This window comes from Hordeum vulgare, chromosome 3H (genome assembly GCF_904849725.1).
Source record: "Hordeum vulgare subsp. vulgare chromosome 3H, MorexV3_pseudomolecules_assembly, whole genome shotgun sequence".
Taxonomy (NCBI): Eukaryota; Viridiplantae; Streptophyta; class Magnoliopsida; order Poales; family Poaceae; genus Hordeum; species Hordeum vulgare.
In genome coordinates, this window is record NC_058520.1 from 515,507,242 (window position 1) to 515,520,788 (window position 13,547).

A 13,547-nucleotide genomic window follows, 5' to 3' on the forward strand; every position below is an offset into this window, starting at 1 on the left:
CGACCGAGAATCAATAATTCTGTACTTAATTTTCATCTAGTAGATGTGAATTAGTAGTGAAACTGAAAACAATTCAGTGACGACTCGGGTTAAAGATACCGCAGTTCATCTAACCATCATCGAGCCACGTGGTTCGCAAATTCTTATTTAGATGAGAATTAGTGAATCCGAAAAGAATCCGATGACGACTCGGGTTGAAGCAAACAGCATACACGCCCGCGGGGTTGGTCGCCGGTCCGAGTTAAGGAAGAACAAGAAAGCAAACACGTACTGTACGTAGTATTATTTCGATTAGAACTCGGACACGTTACCCATAGGCGGCGATTCACAAGAGGCCCGAAACCTTGTCGGTTCTGGATTGCCCAAGGCCAAATGGAGTACCATATAAGGCCATCAGATCATCCCTGTTGACGTGAGCCTCCCCAGCACAACCATCCTAGCTAGACTCATCTCCGGCGAGCGACTCACGAGGGCGTCCATCTCGACCTTCGTGCTCAACTTCGAGGAAAGGATGGCAGTGCACTACAAGTACAGCAGCGCCCGTGGCACGTTCTCCCTGCCCCTTGCCGCGCCTTCCATCTCCGTCGGCGACCTGAGGCGCCTTATCATGGAGACAGGCCGCTCTGGTCATGGCCGGACACGCGGCCGGGGTCCCAGGGAGACCATAACGATCTCCAACGGGCAGACCCTTGAGGAGTACGCGGACGACAACGCATTGGTCCTGCGTAACTCGACGGTGGTGGTGGCGCGCCGAGTGGCTGGGCCTCCGGCCGATACCATCGTGGCTAGGCCATACGACGAACCCCCTCTATGCCCGAGATCGAGGCAAGTCGGCGGTGATCCATCCTCGTACTCGGCCATGAGGTCGGCCGGAACAGAGGAGGACGAGGCTAAGGCTATCAGCGCGGTGATCGACGGCGCGGAACCAAAGTGGGAGGGCTCCTATGATCACCGTGGAGCAGCGCACAACGGGCGGGCGCCGCCGGCCGGGTACGTGTGCCACAGGTGCCGCGTCCCGGGCCACTTCATCCAACACTGCCCCACAAACGGCGACTCGAGATTCGACTTTGGAGGGACTCCCGTGGTTGCCCCTCGGCCGGTCGACGAGAGCAACGACGACGGCTTCCCGGCGGATCTCCACTGCAAGATTTGCAAGGAGGTGATGGCCGACGCGGTGGTGGCGAGCAAGTGCTGCTTCGGCAGCTTCTGCGGCCGGTGCATCAGAGCGCACATCGTCGCCAACTCCAAGTGCGCTTGCGGGGCCAAGGCGAGCGCGGACGATCTGGTCCCCAACCTCACGGTGCGCACCACCATCTCCAACATTCTCGCCGCCAGGGCCAGCAGCTCTTCAGGTGGAGCAGAGAAGCAGAGGAGCTCCGTCTCAAGCAACGAGGTCGCGGCGTCCACGCATCAGACTCAAAGTCCGGCAGCATCGCAGGGGAGCAGCAGCATGAGCAGCCACGCGTCTTCCAAGAAGGGCGCCACCTTGGAGTCGGAGCACAGCGAGTACGCAAGCAAATCGACGTCGGCTCCAGCGGCGCACGAGCCAAGGAAGAAGCAGGAGACAACGGACACAGCGGCCAGCCATGTCGATCATCAACACGGCTTCAGCGTTCCCTTCGCCCCGGCGTGCTACGATCCTTTTTTTGGTGGGATGCCGTGGTCGGCTGATCCTTCCATGTACTACGGCCACGCCGGCATGCCCTACGCTTACGGTGGCGGTTATCCGATGGGGTCGCACCATGTCAACGCCATGGGAGGCAACATGACAGTGCCACCACCTACGCGGAATGACGGCGGGCCGTATGGCTACCCCGGCAGGAAGAGGACGAGCACAGATTATGAGGATCAGAGCTTCAAGAGAAGGTGCGGTGGAGGCAGATCACAGGCCGCGTTAGTTTTGACGTAGTACAAGCTAGCTGCCGCCCAACTGCCCAATGCAGAGATTCTGATAGGTTTTGTTGACTTTTCTAGTGATTCAAATGCCTTGTAATGTATAACCGGTAGTACTGGTTTATGATTTAAAGAGCTGCAGGCCCTCGTGTCCTTTGTTTTTCTATGTAATTTGATTTTAGTGATCATCATGAGGTGCACCGAACTTAGGTGTAGCCACTACCTTTTCAATAAAAACAAATGTTCATCCAACCGTATTTATTGGTTTAAATGCATAATATTTTCTCTAATAATTCTTCTTTCACATATGAATGTTATATGTTTCAATTGCGTACACTCTTTTGCCTGGGTACATAATATTTTTATGTGTATTAATAAAAATGACATGTTTCAATTAATAAAAATGCCATGGCAGATTACATATCCTCAATTAGCTAATTCCTCTAGAAAATGCCATGCAACTATTTCCCTAGAATGCATGACATGACAGATTCACAGATTGTCCTACCTGTGATTGGTGAAACCAGATATCTAGGCAAACATTGTTCATAGTTGCCATGTGTTTTTTCTACTTATTAGCTAGCTATGAAAAATGTCATGGCAAGATTAGAGAAAGCATGGCAACTAGTTTTGACATGGAAAAAAGTGCAAATAAAAAAGCTTGTATAACCTGACAGATTCACATTCAAATGTATTTCCACGAATTTGTCGAAGAATAAATAGATAAAAATTGCCACCCCTTGGTCACACAAAATGCCATCCCCCTGAACAGACAACAATGCCACCCCCTTGAACAAAGTTAGCTTGTTAAATAGACGTGTATGCAGGTTGTAAGGATGGTGTGCCCTCGTTTGAGTAGTTCAATCAGCTTTGAGAGAATTGCCCCGTTTCCCCATGGATGACACCCCTCCCACCATTAGCTGGAATGTGCGAGGCCTAAACTCGCCGGTGAAGCGTTCGGCGATCTGCAAGGCTGCCTGCGCGCAAAAGGTGGTTATCCTCTGCCTCCAAGAAACAAAAATTGAAACTTGGGACCGGAAGCTAGATAGGGAAGTAGGAGGCCCGCGACTGCAACAATGTGTGGTTTTCCCCGCGATCGGCACTAGAGGCGGCGCATGCATCTTCTTGGACGACTTTGTAATTTCTGTTTCTTTGCATAGCATTGGAATCTTCTCCATCACTACACACGTCAAAACAGTTAGATCCTCTTAGACTTACTGGTTAAAAATAGTCTACGACCCTATGGACAATGCTCACAGAGAACAATTCCTCCTCAGGTTAGTTAGTTTTGTGCCACCCATCGGAGATCCCTGGCTTATTAACAGTGATTTCAATGCAATTTGTGAGGCTAGGAACAAGAGTACCTTAAACCTAAACCATCGCATCATGGGTAGGTTTATTGCGGCAATCGACGTAGCAGCTCTCCGCAAAATGAAATGCAAGAATCACCGGTTTATTTGTAGCCATGAGCGTCGGCTCCCCACCTTCGTCAGCATCGACAAGTTTTTCTACAACCTGGCCTGGGAATCGATGTTTCCATCGTCACTGCTGATGGCTACTTCCACATGCTGCTCCGACCACTGCCCGTTGTTGTTGTCTGGTACATCACCACCACCCTACCCGCCACGCAATATTCGGGTTCGAAAGCTTCTGACCCAAGTTCCCAATGTTCCAGGAGACAGTCGAGCATGCTTGGAACACGGAGGTGCAGTCTCATTGTGCCTTTGCGCGCATCCGCATAAAGTTGAAAAGGGCGGTCCGAACCTCAAGATCTGGAGCAAGTCCCTATTTAGTGACGTCGAGCTGCAATTCCACATCGCAAATGAGCTTATCCTTAGGTTTGACGTTCGCCAAGAAACCTGACTGCTTTCTGCTGCTGAGTTCAAATTGCGTAAGATCCTCAAGCAAAGGCTGCTCGGTTTGGCAGGTGTCGAGCGTGCGAGGAAGAGACACGCATCAAGAATTTTCTGGCTGAAGACACGCGATGCCAACGCTTCTTTCAATGCCAAGATCAGATCAAGAAGGATAAGAAACTTGATTATTGCGCTGGAAAAGGATTCGTCCATCATCACTGAACATTCTGAGAAGGAGCAGGACAACAAGCTCCTGTGCACCTAGGAGAAAAGGAACTGCACTTTGAATTGGGATCTCCTTGACCCGCCGTGCGTAAACACGGCCGGCCTGGATAACCTGTTCTCCAAAGAGGAAATCTGGGCGGCAATTCAGGCCTCTGCGACAAAGAAGGCTCCGGGCCCAGACGGTTTCAACGGAGTCTTTTTCAGATCCTGCTTGCCCATCGTAAAAGATGATATTAAGAAGATGTTTGAGGAATTCCATGCATGAGGTGGTGGTGACTTATCGGTCATCAACAAGGCCACGGTGGCCCTACTGCCAAACAAAGATGCAGCCTGCTCCCTCTTTGACTTCATGCCAATCAGCCTAATTAACTCGATCACCGAGCTGATTTCCAAAGTGCTCTCCATCAAACTATCGCTTGTCATTGACAAGATGATATCTCCTGCTCAAAGCGCCGTACAGAGGGCTAAATGTATTTAGGTTAGGTACCTTTATGTACAAAACACTATCAGATTGTTCAATCGAAACAGGAAGGATGCCCTCCCGCGCAAACTGGATATTGCAAAGGCATTTGACTCTATCTCTTGGGAGTACTTGCTAGAACTACTTGAACATATGGGCTTCAGCACATGGTGGTGTGACTAGATTGCTGCCTTCATTTCAACCTCTGCTTCGTCCTTCCTCCTCAATGGCATCCCGGGCATAAGAATCGATCACATCAATGGTCTCAGGCATGGTGACCCATTGCCCCCTGCTATTCATTCTGGCCATTGACCCGCTACATAGAATCATCTCAAAAGCAACGGAAATGGGCCTCCTGAATGAGCTTCGGAGCAAAGGTACAAAGCTTTGCCTAAGACTATATGCTGACGACGATGCAATCTTTGTTAATCCATGCAAGGAGGACATCAACAATCTTCTTTTCATCCTGAAATAGTTTGGTGACGCGACGAGTCTCAAGATCAATAACAGCAAGTGAATCGCAGTCCCCATGAGATGCGAGGATGTTGATCTGGACAATGTTCTACAAGATTTCGGGGGCCAAGCAAGTCAATTCCCAATCACATACATAGGTTTGCCGGTTAACATCACCAGACCTTGAATTGTTCAACTCCAATTCATCCTTGACGGGATCAGAGCTCGGCCCGTTAACTGGAAGGGCAAGTTAATCTCCTTGGCTGGGCGTAGGGTGCTGGTCAGATGCATCCTTAGCGCCATCCCCACCTTTGCACTTACAGTCATGCATGTGCCCAAGAAACTTCTTTGAGACATTGACATAGTTAGGCGGGAATTCTTTTGGGCCCAAGACCATTAGCTATTTGGAGGAAGGTGTAAAGTGGGATGGCAGTGAGTCTATTCGTTGGTGGAGGGAGGAATGGGACTGCATAACCTGGAGAAATTCAGCCGTGCCCTCAGATTCGCTGGCTGTGGTACGCGTGGAAGCTCCCAGATCGGCCATTGGTTGGGTCGGAGCTGCCATGCGATCAAGCTGATGATACGTCCCAAGCGTATCTATAATTTCTGCTTGTTCCATGACCTTTTGGGTGACATTGTTACATGTTTTGTTACACTTTTATATCATTTTACACATATTTGGACTAACCTACTAACTCAGTGCACCAAGTGTCAATTTATGTCTACTGATGTCTTTTTTGCACGGGCTTTTACCCAATTTTCCGAAGCCCGAAAAATCCAGAAAAATATATCTAAAAAATCAGCGAAACAGAAGCTTCAGGATCACCGAAGGAGGGCCAGAGGGGGGGGGGGGCAGGGGCATCCCAGGTGGCCTGCTCGCGCGGCCTAGCCCTAGGCCGCGCCAGGAGGTCGCCTGGGTGGGCCCCACCTCCTCCGGTGCCCTCCTTTGGTCTATATTTAGTGTTCCGTGAGGAAACCCTCACAGACTTTCTGGAATCGCGAATTGATCCATCATTCCGCCGCCGCAGCGCTTCCGAGATCGGGAGCGCGAGGAGACCTCTTTCCGGCACCCTGCCGGAGGGAGGGTTGACCTCCGGGAGCTTCTCCACCACCATGGACGCCTCCCGGGTGTGCCGTGAGTATTTTCCCTTGGACCATGAGTCCATGACTAGTAGCTATGTGATGTCTTCTCTCTAATCTTGTGTTTCAATGGTTAGTCCTTGTGAGCTTCCCTACATGATCAAGACATCTATGTAATTCTCTTGCTATTCCTATGCTCGGTTTGTTGGGATCCGATGGATTATGAGATTATGTTCAGATTGTTATGAGTTACATATTTGATTATCCTTTTATATTATGTTCCTTAGTGATTCTTGCATGTTCTTCATTGCTTTTTATTGCTTTGGCCAAGTAGTAGATCGTAACTCCAAGAGGGAGCGTTATGCATGATTGTGGGTTCGGGCCCCTCGATGTCTAGCTTGAGTGATAGAAACATGAGACTAGGGGATGTGCTTGTTGCCACCAGGGAGAAAACAACAGTTCTTGTGACCAAGGTTGCATGATTGTTTACCTTACGCATAGTGCGTTAATGCAGTTGTGCGTTGCTTTGAGTTTACACTTTGGGTGGGGCTTGCAACGTAATATCGGAGAGATGTTCTGGATAGATATCTCAAGGTGGATGATTAGTAAGTAGATGCTGATGAATAAACGGTCTAATTGTCTCTGCATATTGCCCATTACTATTGAACCTCTAACTATCGAGGAGCATAATTAGCATTGCGGTGCGATCATAATTCTGTCAATTGCCTAGCTGTAATTTGTTTCCCTAGCATAGTTGTTTATCGTCTTTTGGGAGAGAGACATCACTAGTGAACGTCGTGTGACTCCGGTCCATATCACCATCATTGTTTACACCTCCATTATTTAACGCTTTCATTACTTTTCCATTGCAATCACTATTACCTTCCCGGTTGTGTTTTGATCCTTTGCAAACTACAAGGCCAGAGAGATTGACAACCTCTCTGTACTCGTCGAGAGCAAAGTTATTTGTTGTGTGTGCAGGTCCACGTCTTCTGCTAGCGCCAGGGTGGAAGACACCTACTTATTGAGCCTAGGAGTCCTCTTGGTTCGATAAACCTTACAGTTTTCGTATAAGGGAAATTTGCTGCTGACTACATCTCCACCTTCCACTTGGGGTATCCAACGAGGGGCGATAAGTATATACATCAACTCGTCATCAAGCAAAATTCTGGCACCGTTGCCGGGGACTCCACTCTTCAATATAGAGGAGTTGTACACTATCTTTTACCTTTTCGTTTTAGTCTTGTTAGTTTGCTTTCTAGTTTTTGCTTTTGATTCTTATACCAAAAACCACAAAAAAATTAGTTGCTTTGCTCTTGCTTGTTGCTCCTCCTATGGGTTCCACTGAGAACACCAAGTTGTGTGACTTCACTAGTCACAACAACAATGACTTTATCTGCACACCTATTGTTGCTCCCGCCAGTGGAGCCACGTCCTATGGGATTAAACCTGCTTTGCTGAACCTAGTTATGAAAGATCAATTCTCCGGTGCTGGAGATGCTGCTGCCTTGCACTTGAACAATTTTGTTGAGCTCTGTGATATGCAAAAATATAAAGAAGTAGATGGTGATATTGTTAAACTTAAGCTTTTTTCCTTTCTCCTTGAGAGGAGGAGCTAAAGTGTGGCTTCAATCTTTGCCTAGGAATAACATAGATTCTTGGGATAAGTGCAAAGACACTTTTATTGGGAAGTACTACCCACCTGCTAAGATTATCCAGTTGAGGAGTAACATTATGAATTTTAGACAATTGGATAATGAACATGTTGCTGAAGCTTGGGAACGTATGAAATCTCTTGTTAAGAATTGCCCTACTCATGGTTTGTCTACTTGCATGGTTATCTAAACTTTTTTATGCAGGATTGAACTTTACCTCGCGGAATCTATTAGACTCGGCCGCGGGAGGAACCTTTATGTCAACTACACTTGGTGCTGCCACAAAGCTATTGGATGAGATGATGACAAATTATTCTCAATGGCACACCGAGAGAGCTCCAACAGGTAGGAAGGTAAACTCTGTTGAGGAGATCTCCTCCCTTAATGATAAGGTTGACATGATCATGACTCTACTTACTAAGCAAGCTCTTATTGATCCTCATGATGGTCCTTTAAATTCTTTGGTTTCTTAAGAAAGAGAGCAAGTGGATGTTAATTTTATTTCTAGGAACAACTTCAATAACAATGCTTATAGGAGTAATATTGGTAGCAATCCTAGACCGTTCCCATCCAACAACTATGGGAACAACAACAATTATCCTAGCACCAAAAACTCAACTTCTGAATTAGAGAGCATGCTTAAAGATTTTATCACTTCTGAAAAATCCTTCAACAAGAGTGTAGAAGAGAAATTAGAAAAATTAGATAGTCTCTCTTTGAAGGTGGACAACATAGCTCATGATGTAGAGATGCTTAAAATTAGAACTTCCCCACTTGAGGAAAGGAACACCACACCCATGAATGCTATCCAAGTCCAAATTAATGAGAAAATAAGAATGCTATACAAACTTAAAGAGAGATGTGATAACCCACAAGTATAGGGGATCGCAAAAGTTTTCAAGGATAGAGTATTCAACCCAAATTTGTTGGTTAGCCAAAGGAGAATCGAAATAATATTCTCAAGTATTAGCAGCTGAGTTCGTCAGATTCAACCACACTTGAAAGATTAGTGTCTGCAAGCAAAGTATCAGTAGCAAAGTAGTATGATAGCAACGATGTCAGAAATGATCTGTTGACAAGGCAGACTATTCCTAACTGTTGTATCAATGGCGCTAGTAGGTTGCACGTGAGCGGGTAACTATTCTTCCCCGACAACAGTGTCAGAAAAGATCTTGCAACCATTAACATCGGAGTAGCAAGGAACAACAGTAGCAGCAAAGTAACATCGGTAGCAACAGCAGCAGCAAAGTGGCCCAATCCCTTTTGTAGCAAGGGACAAGCCTAGACAAAGTAACGTAGCAAGGACCAGTAGTAAAAGACTCGTAGGCAGTGGATCGGTGATGGATGAGTATGACGGATATGATTCATCATGTAACATCTATAACACAGAGAGATAAGTAACTAGCTCCCGTTCGTCAATTTAATGTAGGCATGTATTCCGTATGTAGTCATACGTGCTTAGGGAAAAGAACTTGATGACATCTATTGTCCATCCCTCCCGTGGCAGCGGGGTCCTAATGGAAACTACGGGATATTAAGGTTCTCCTTTTAATAAAGAACCGGACCAACGCATTAACACGCAGTGAATACATGAACTCCTCATACTATGGTCATCTCCGGGAGTGGTTCCGGCTATTGTCACTCTGGGGTTGCCGGGTCATAACACATAGTAGGTGACTACAACTTGCGAGATAGGATCTAAAACACACATATATTGGCGACAACATAATAGGTTCAGATCTTAAATCATGGCACTCGGGCCCTAGTGACAAGCATTAAGCATAGCCAAGTAGTAGCAACATCAATCTAGAACATAGTGGATACTAGGGATCAATCCCCGTCAAAAACTAACTCGATTACATGATAGATCTCATCCAACTCATCACCGTCCAGCAAGCCTACGATGAGATTACTCACGAACGATGAAGAACATCATGGAATTATCGATGGAGAAAGGTTGATGATGACGATGGCGACGATTTCCCCTCTTCGGAGCCCAAAACGGACTCCAGAGCTGCCCTCTAGATGAAGAAGAGGATGTGGCGGCGGCTCCGTATCGCAAAACGCGATGAAACCTTCTCTCTGATTATTTTCTGGGCGAGACGGAAGATATAGAGCTGAGTTTGGGGCCGGTGGTGCCACATGGGCCCCACAAGCCCTCACGGCGCGACCTTGGGGGGTGGCCGCGGCCTGTGGGCTTGTGGCCCACTCGCACGCCCCCTCCGGTGGATCTTTGCGCAGGTATTTTTCTTTTATTCCAGAAAAAATCTCCGTAAATTTTCAAGACATCCTGAGAACTTTTATTTCTGCACAAAAACAACACCATGGCAATTCTGTTGAAAACAACGTCAGTCTGGGTTAGTTCCATTCAAGTCATGCAAATTAGAGTCGAAAACAAAGGCAAAAGAGTTCGGAAAAGTAGATACGACGGAGACGTATCAACTCCCCCAAGCTTAAAGCCTTGCTTGTCCTCAAGCAATTAAGTTGACAAACTGAAAGAGACAAAAGAAAAACTTTGAAGAACTCTGTTTGATCATGTTGTTGCAACTATGTCTAACTCATATCCAGAGTTGCAGGAAGATCACAAGCAAATCACATAAGCAAATGACATCTAGATCTCACGGTAAACTCATACCAATGGCATAATCAACTAGCGAGCAAATAACAATAAGTCTCAAACGTCAACACTTCAATCAAAACAACATGAAGCAGTACGAATAGATGGTATCTCGCTAGCTCTTTCTGAGACCGCAAAACATAAATGCAGAGCACCTTCAAAGACCAAGGGCTGACTAAACATTGTAATTCATGGAAATGAAGATCCACTCATAGTCATACTCAACACAGTTAAAAGCAAAGCATAAAAATGAGAGAGGTGCTCTCTAATTGGTGCTTTTGTAAGAGGAGGATGACTCAACAGGAACATAAATAGACAGGCCCTTCGTAGAGGGAAGCATTAATTTGCAGAGGTGCCAGAGCTCAAGCTTTGAAAACAGAGATAATAATTTTGGGTGGCATGCTTTCATTGTCAACGCAATGACTAAGAGTTCTCAACATCTTCCACGCTACACATGCTATAGGCGGTTCCCAAACAGAAAAGTAAAGTTTTGACTCCCCACCACCAATCAATCACACTCCATGGCTAGACGAATCCTCGGATACCGTCCATACCAACATCAATCCTGGGGGAGTTTTGTTTGCAATTATCTTTTCGATTTGAGCATGGAACTGGGAATTCCAATTACCGGACCCTTTCTCGTAAATGATAGTGAATAAACACATATCGAGGATAACACGCCTAGCATGGAAGATACCAATAGCCCCCTGTCACCACATGAGCGGTTCGGGCATGCAAAAAAGATTATTTCTTGAAGATTTAGAGAGTGGCACATGCAAATTTACTTGGAATGGCAGGTAGATACCACACATAGGTAGGTATGGTGGACTCATATGGAATAAATTTTGGGTTTATGGGAGTGGATGCACAAGCAGTATTCCCGCTTAGTACAAGTGAAGGCTATCAAAAGACTGGGAAGCGACCAACTAGAGAGCGACACCAGTCATCAAAATGCATTGAGAGTAACTAACATTGAGTGCAAGCATGAGTAGGACATAAATCACCATGAACATGAACATCATAGAGGCTATGTTGATTTTGTTTCAACTACATGCGTGAACATGCGCCAAGTCAAGCCACTTGAATCATTCAAAGGAGGATACCATCCTATCATACTACATCATAGTCATCTCAACATTCATGTTGGCAACCAAGGCAAACCATTATAAGCTCCTAGCTAAGTAAGCATGGCATAAGCAACTATGATCTCTAAGTTGTCATTGCAAACATGTTTCTCTCACAACAAAGCTGAACTAGGAACAGTGAGCTAGTCATATTTACAAAAACAAAATAGATCGAGTTCATACCAGCTTTTCCAGGCTCAGTCACTTCGTCATATATCGTCATTATTGCCTTTCACTTGCACGACCGAATGATGTGAACAATAATAAGAGTGCTCGTGCATTGGACTACGCTGGAATCTACAGGAAAACACAAAGGAGATGACAAAGTAATATGGCTCTTTGAAAGCTAAACAGGTATGCATGCAAGAGACACTAAACATTGTAACCAATATCTTCTACCTTGACCCAAAGAAAAAGAAAACTATCTACATGGGAAAGCTCCCAACAAGAAAAAGAAGAAAAAGAAATTTTTTTTGGGTTTTCTCAAACTAGACAGACACACGAAAAGAAAATAAACTAGCATGGATGATACAGTGGCAAAGTGTGAACACCGGCTAACAAAGTGAAAGCATAAGCAAGAATGTAAAGTCGGTGAGAACACGTACTCCCCCAAGCTTAGGCTTTTGGCCTAAGTTGGTCTACTCCCAAGGACGGAAATAACCAGCTCCGGGGTACTCCGTACTGGACTGAGGATGCCTCTGCTGTGTGAGCTCCTCTGGCTCCCACTGATAAACTGGCGTCTGGTACTCGACTGGTGGCTCGTGCACGGGCACCTGTGGTTGGGCTAGGCCCCAATATGTGCAGACGTCCGATGGCATAATAATGTACCTGCCTGCATGAAGATTGAACAAAGAAGGAGCAGACAAAGTAATAGTCTCACGAGTACCCTGAGTAAATACTAGGTTATAAATCATCCTTCTATTTATATCTCTATCAAGAAAGTCATGGTGAACCATGCTATCGTAATCTAGATATCTCTCGGGAAGAAGAATCTCTTCTTCCTCGTCCAGTCTAATAGGTATCTCAAAGTAGGGGTGGGCATAAAAACCAACGAACCGAACACCGAACCGAAACCGTAACCAAAAAAACCGAATTTTTGGTTTTTAGCAATAGTGCATAAAAATTCGGTTTTTACACTCACTAACCGAAATAAGTTCGCTAGGTTCAGTTTTGTTTTCGGTTAACCGGACTAGAAACCGAAAAGTGTGTACGTATATCTTCCAGCCAGTTTACATGGCTCAGGTGCATGCAATCTCGCTTGTGTGTCGTGTTAAAAAAAGCTCACGTATGGCTGCGCGACCACATGCGTGCAAACCTACACCAATATGCATGCAAGGCCAAGGGAAGCTCAGCCACGTGAGTGCATGAGTCTGTGGGCTTCTTTTTATATATTGTTGAGTTGACTTGGTGGGCCTCCTGCTATAATGCGGAGCGACTGGCCGGCAACACAGTCATGTTTAGTCCCACCTCGTTTGTTTACGGAGAAGTAGGCAGCAAATCATCTATATAAGAGGCCATGCGTGAGTGGTGCCAAGCACAAACGCAAAGTGCACTATTCCTATCACGGTGCATCAGTTTATACCGAAACCGAACCGAAATTTTCGGTCAACCGAAATATCGGTTACCTATTTTGCACTCGGATTTTCTGTTTTCAGTTTAACAAACCAAATTTAATAAAAGACCGAATGGTCAAAACCAAATTTTCGGTTTCTACCGAACGCCCAGGCCTGTCTTAAAGTGTCTAGCAAGACGGGTAGCATAGATACCTCCATAGACAACGCCTTTAGAATGGTTCATGTTCAACCGTTGAGCTACTATAGCGCCCTAGCTATAAGTTTTATCGTTATAAAGGGCTTCGCGCAAGACCGCAAGATCTGGGGAACTAAGTGACCCAGCTTTCCCACAGCCAATCAAATATTTTCCCACAAATATTGAGAAGTACCGAAGCACGGGAAAATGAATGCTAGCAGCTCTAGCACAAGACACTCCTCTCTCCTCTCCTATGGCAATTGTATCGATGAAAGCTTCCAAGTCCCGTGGACGAGGTTCATGAATATCCCCAACGTAAGGTAATTTGCAAAAATTGCAAAAATCCTGGAGTGACATGCTGTAACATCCTGTTTTTGGCTTTTCTGACTACTTAACTTATTTCAAAATTTAGGACCAATTAATTTTTTTGTGAATGCT

General features: G+C 45.9%; 1 protein-coding gene across 1 annotated transcript; it reads left to right on the forward strand.

Moving 5' to 3' along the window:
• Nucleotides 1–421: 421 nt before the first annotated feature.
• Nucleotides 422–2,137, forward strand: LOC123440366 (E3 ubiquitin ligase PARAQUAT TOLERANCE 3-like). Its single transcript, XM_045116936.1, has one exon. The coding sequence runs from the start codon at nt 512–514 to the stop codon at nt 1,907–1,909; it is 1,398 nt and encodes a 465-aa protein (XP_044972871.1). The 5' UTR covers nt 422–511; the 3' UTR covers nt 1,910–2,137.
• The last annotated feature ends 11,410 nt before the right edge of the window (nt 2,138–13,547 follow it).

What these genes read in the sequence shown, in the direction of transcription:
- LOC123440366 (XM_045116936.1), top strand. Translation starts at nt 512, where the DNA reads ATGGCAGTGCACTACAAGTACAGCAGCGCCCGTGGCACGTTCTCCCTG.